Genomic DNA, 6,011 nt, shown 5'->3' on the forward strand with positions numbered 1-6,011 from the left:
AGTTCTATAAAACAGTTCGCGACAACATACGACTATTTTTTTAAGTCGACTCATTCGCGAACGAAGTCGCTCAGGTCCGCTAGTATCTGATAAAATTCAACGGGAGGGTTTCTACATTATCACCATAATGGGCAGTGCCTGGTAGTAGTAGCAGCACAGAGAACGCTGCTGCCGGTTCTAAGTTATATTACGTTAGTCGCTTCGTACAATACCCGCGGGAAGAGAAGAAGTGTTGAGTGACCACTGTATTTTGATCTGTCGTCACCCCACAGCACACTGATGCAAATACATAATATTAATTAATATTTAAAAAAAAACAGAAAGCAAAGGTCGATAAAAAAGCAGAAAGCATAGGTATACCGAGCTCAATAAATTTTATTTCTATAAATAATTTATGAGAACGTACTTGACTTCGAACGGAGCAATAAAATTTATTGTCAATAAAAAATGTAGAAACAGCATTACACAAAAGTGCTTGGTAAAAATACTCAATGTACCGATCATATATTATTTACAGTTTCATATTTTTCAATTGTAAATTAATTGTAATAAACTGTGAGAATGAAACCGAAAAGCTAAAATGTGATTACAATGTGGTTAATAATATAGCATCAACATTAATAACATTCCTTGGAGCAGATAAAGAAAATAGCAGAATACAAGAATTAAAACAAAAATTAGATAAGATAGAAAGTTATGTAATAGATAAAGATAAGTATAATGAATTTTTATTAAACGAAACTAGAAAAACAGATTTGAATGAAACTAATTTTTTCAAAGCTTTAAATGAGTCTGATCATTTTCGATTTCTATTGGAGCCTGAACCTAAAAATTTATACTTAAAGTTAAAAGAAAAAATGAACAGAGATGATATAATGAAGATTTTATCAGACAGAGGTCGAAAAAATATGTTATCCCGATCCGCTAGAAAAATGATGAAGAGCATATCTCATAATCAAGACATTGACAATGACTTGGTAGATACTGTAGTGGATAAAATGATTGCGCAAGTACCCAAAGATGACCATAAATTCAAATTCAGAAACGAAGATAATAAATACTGGGGTGATTCTTTACATTTGTTACTTGATAGATCACATATAGTATTAGATACTATATTTAATGGGTCAACAATCTTTTTATTGCAATCCATAGAGAAGTGAGACTAAACTTAAGTTTAAAAACATATACTAGACCACAACATCATTTCTTTAAATTGAGTTGAATTTACAGTATTAATTTTCCAGACCCTCAAGGTGAACTTGACGATCTAAAAGAATTTCATCGACATGATGGGCGCAGAATATTCAAAGGAGAAAGAACTACGATTCGTTACTATCCTTTTATGGTGTCTGTTCACGTAATGGGCAGATTTTGGTGCGGAGGAGTAATTTATTGGCACGATTTGGTTCTCACTTCAGCAGCTTGTTTACAATTGTATGTACTGACTTAAAAGTTCAATCATAACTTTATGCATAAGATATCGTGACGCCATGTATTATTTTTTTCTTACAGGATGCATAACAACCGATTTTTCCGTGAAAATCCTAGTGTGCTACGTGTAAGAGTAGGTAGTAATCACAGCAGGATTGGAGGAGAAATGGTAGAGGCGCTTGAGGTATTGAGACAAAAGATTTTTCAATAACTATTTCCATATCTTCGCAACTTTGCAATTTCAATATTTTAATACAAAAACCTTAGTTTTTGGTCACGAATTATTAAATATGTCCGATTGGTTTCTAACTAGATATTTTTAAAAGAAGAAGAGTTTTATGAGATAACTGAAATCTTTGTAGGGCATTCTAAAATACTAGTTGGACTCAGTTACTAATTAAGTATTAATTTAATTAAATTAGTATGTGCAATACTAATTTAATTTAATTAATACATAATTTTGTGGTAACCTTCAATAACAAGCTTTTCGTTTATTCTAATTAAAGTAATGATATATTTGCTGTGATAACATTAACATAAAATTTAAAATAATATATATTTTATCAATAACGAATTTACGTTCTGTTTTTTTTTATAATCTTTAGGGATTTGTTAAGATATAATTGAATTCTAACTTCGGTTAATTCTTCTTTTTATAGGTTTATTTTCATCCTAGCTATAATCCACGGACACTTCGCCATAACATAGCAGTAGTACGCCTTCGTCGTCATCTGTATTTTAACTACCATCGACTTCCAAAAATCATAGACATATCCCATAATAGTGATGGCCTTGCACCTACTTCCGAAGTTCTGGTTCTTGGATGGGGCGTCACAAAAGTAAATAATTTCGCCACTTTTTTTTTTGATAAACTAGACTTACAGTCCGATACAACAGTCCGTATTTATAGACAGGAATGTTGCCAACTTCCTCAAGATTTTTTAGGTGATCTGTATATGATAATGACAAAGAAACCACAAGACACACTCATAAAAATAGTGTGAAAGTTTCCTAAAATCCAGCAAAATATTTTCAACTATAACTTTTCCTAAACAACCGTTAATTTACCTGGAAGTTTACCATTCTTTAAGGGTTGTTTTGAGAAAAAATACTTTGCAGTGATTTTATTGAGATCCAATCAAGACATTTTTATTTTTATTTATTTATTTTATTTTATTTCTTTATTCCCATCTTACATTTTTGTCATTACAGGAAAAAGTTATCCTAATACCACAATGCAGCATGTTATGTAAATTTTAATAATATATATAACTAACTAACTAAAATCCAATTTGTGAGTTCACTCAGAGTTAGACATAAAGTTCTTACAACTTTTACCTTCATACTTATAATTACTGTCCTAATAGGAGTTTAAAAACATTAGCCGTGCGCCACGGGGAGACGCAGAGGTTATGTCAAACCCTTACTGACTAAAACCCCACGGTGTAACTCCACCTGACAAAAAAGCTACGGAAACGCTTTCGCACACATCTTCGACTCCACCAACAGACGTCCGATGAACCGACAGACCTGTTATATCGGACATCCGCTGGTGTACGTACCAGGCAGGGGCATGCCGGAACAAAAGTACGCCAACCAACTTGAGAATAGTAGAAACTGTGGGGGATAGAAAATACCTCAATTTGGCCCTTTCTTAACCCAAAAAAGAGTCAATATTTCTAAATTGTTAGGCTTCATAACTCTAAAAAATTCAGGAAAGTCAATTCCTAGCACGTTAGCTATAGTAACCCCAACAAACTTTAATAATAAAAGAAAAAATATCAAATCAGTAATATTTTCCAACAGTTAACTTATTGGTATAAATATTAAATAATATATATTAGCAGAAACATAAGTTACTTATTGAGCATATAATGAACTTCCCACTGTTTTAGGTGTCACAAAAGCTACCATATGAACCAGTGTTTTTAAATCGGAAATTTCTACCTGTCTACCCAAATGTATTTTGCAAAGAGGTGTATGGAGAGTAAGTACTTTGATTTACACCTTGGATTGATCATGATGTTTATATTGAAACTGGAACATTATTTAATAGAATTAATGATTATTTCCAGCAAATTCGTTTCCACTACGATGTTTTGCGCGGGAACGTTTACAACCGGAGAAGGAGCATGTGATGTATAATTTATATTCATTTTAAACTTCAATTTTGTAGTTTACTTTTGTAATTCACTAATTAAGTAACACCAATGAGCTAAATAGCCGTGTGGTGACGGCAGATCAGAATACAGTCGTCACCACCCCCCCTCTTCCCGTGGATGTCGTACGGGGCGACTAAGGAAATATAATGGAAAACGGACAGCAACGTCCGCTGTACTATTACTACCATCTTCAGAGATCACCAACCCTTCGGCCCAGCGCAGTTATTATGGGCAAACCCTGCTGTTTGGTTAGACCTGTAGTCCAGCAGTGGACTGTTATAGACTAGTGATGGATTAACTTACTCCATTTTCTTGATGATGTTTTACTTTAGAATTCTACGGTATAAGGTCTTAAGTATAATTTCAGCATGATGCGGGCGGCCCAGCAGTGTTAGCTGGGAAACTGGTCGGCATCATATCATTTGGGCCAGCAGTATGCGGATATCCCAACGCCCCCACGGTATTTACTCTAGTCGGTGCATATGCAGATTGGATTGAAACGGTCAACGAAACGGTTAGTATTGATATGGAATGTCTCATAATGTTAGCTCATACCAAGTCTGCTCGTTTATTTATCTTTCCGAAAGTATCTAGTGCCATATTTTAAAAAAGGGTTGATTTTATAGTGTTTAAGATGATAAGACAATACATACAATTTCGATATGTTTTTCTTGATTTTGCTGTGTACATTTTGGTCATCAATCACCAAGTCCACCAAGTAGTACCTACCAAGCTTCAATAATGGCACGCTTATGGAATAGAAATATGATTTCCATATATTCTATTCACACGTATTTAATAACATGCGTTTTTTTTTTAAATTAGCCTCTCTTTTTAGTCTAAAACCTCACCTGGTAGAAAGTGTGGTTGTGGCCTTAGATGGCTTGCCTAGAAGATGCCTATCACTCTGATTTTAAGGATAGCTAGTTTGTAAGAATTAGGAAACACCCATCTCGAAAGAACGTTTCAAACTCTCGCCTAGCGGGACTGTCTTTGGGACTGCCGATAGAAGTGAAAACGAAATCTATGTACCTGAACATAGAATATATATTGCTCTTGAGAAACGTGCGAGTGTATGTACACAGTATACATACACTCGTAGCTCATGGGAAACGTGCGGTGACGATGACGCGAGAGTCACGCTTTTGCGTGAGTTTGTGCACCTAAAAAAGACATATATATATATATACAGTATAAATATAGCTCACAGGAAACTGACTAAGAAGTGAGTTCCATGTCGTATGTTTACCCAAAAAGTGCTGAACGCGCCTAAAGAAGTTTTCACATTAAACAATAATATAAAGATATGCATACAAGGAAGCTAGTTTACCTCATAAGGTGCCTAAAATTTGTTATTACTTTTTTTCAGATGCCTGACTATTACCGCGGTAAAAAACGCACAACAACGGAGAGCCCGCTTCATTACATCTCTGAGTTCAGGGTCAAGAAGAAGAAAATCACATATTTACCGGAATTCATATATTCCGACCTAAAAACGACTTCCACCGTTACACCAGCTCCAACACAGCCTACGACAGTCCCCACAACACTGCCGTCGTTAAGGCAGCGGAAGAGGTTAAAAATGGCCGAAGATTCAGACACAGATGGATTTAGTATCGATTTGAAATAAAATGATAGTAATTGCTTTACTTATTTAACAAGTTACAACTTTAACATCTTAGTATAGATTAGCTCTAGTTATGCTAAATGTTGTTTATTTAACATTACATAGTTCCCGTAAGCCTATGATATAACTAAGTGAGTTTAACATGCTAATATCTGCAACAATAGCAAAATCTTTTTAGTGTATTTTATTATTTTTGGCATGGCGAGCCTTTTTGCAAAAACGAAACTCAGTTATTTTTAATAGTAATGGTTAATGGACCAACCGGATGGCCCGTGTGGAAGTGGGAAAACCATCGCCTAAAAACAGAGCAACAATTTGCGGGGAATCACCGGAACGCAGGAACGCTGATTGGCGGCTGAAATAAGCATGGTGGTAATATGTTGTTCCCGGACGAGTTCTGTCTAGGAAATTGTCACAAAAAGCTCTACAACTACTGAATCTCTCTATTCTACCCTCTTTATGAATTTAACGATTTTACGCATATTGAATACCCGGCTAAGTTTGTTGTGGGCTCTTCAGGACCAGGACGCGTTTGGAACCCTCGTAGCTTTAGGCTTAAGTTGGCGAACGAAGTTAACACCATCCCCTTACAATTATGCAAACGTATATGATGAACGCTTCATAAGTGCCTGTGATAGGCCTACATGAATAAAGAAATTTTGAATTTGAATTTGAATTTAATTTGAATATGGTTTATGGAATTGCCTTATTGATCAACATATTTGACTATAAAGGCACGAGGTCCTGGGATCGATTATGGTTTTCTGTAAGGGAATATTCGTCATGCC

At 35.0% G+C, this 6,011-nt stretch overlaps 1 protein-coding gene across 1 annotated transcript; it reads left to right on the forward strand.

The window, feature by feature from the left end:
• Positions 1-491: 491 nt before the first annotated feature.
• On the forward strand, positions 492-5,241 carry LOC120629243 (transmembrane protease serine 9-like). The gene is made up of 8 exons (XM_039898155.1): positions 492-1,065; positions 1,248-1,437; positions 1,516-1,618; positions 2,094-2,273; positions 3,330-3,421; positions 3,510-3,573; positions 3,964-4,110; positions 4,966-5,241. Exons 1-8 carry the CDS (start codon positions 492-494, stop codon positions 5,224-5,226), a joined length of 1,611 nt encoding a protein of 536 aa, XP_039754089.1. The 3' UTR covers positions 5,227-5,241.
• The last annotated feature ends 770 nt before the right edge of the window (positions 5,242-6,011 follow it).

This window comes from Pararge aegeria, chromosome 1 (genome assembly GCF_905163445.1).
Source record: "Pararge aegeria chromosome 1, ilParAegt1.1, whole genome shotgun sequence".
Taxonomy (NCBI): Eukaryota; Metazoa; Arthropoda; class Insecta; order Lepidoptera; family Nymphalidae; genus Pararge; species Pararge aegeria.

What these genes read in the sequence shown, in the direction of transcription:
- LOC120629243 (XM_039898155.1), top strand. Translation starts at nt 492, where the DNA reads ATGTACCGATCATATATTATTTACAGTTTCATATTTTTCAATTGTAAA. An exon ending in CGAAGATAATAAATACTGGG is followed by an intron (nt 1,066 to 1,247) that starts GTGATTCTTTAC and finishes TTAATTTTCCAG; the next exon opens with ACCCTCAAGGTGAACTTGAC. An exon ending in TTGAAACGGTCAACGAAACG is followed by an intron (nt 4,111 to 4,965) that starts GTTAGTATTGAT and finishes ACTTTTTTTCAG; the next exon opens with ATGCCTGACTATTACCGCGG.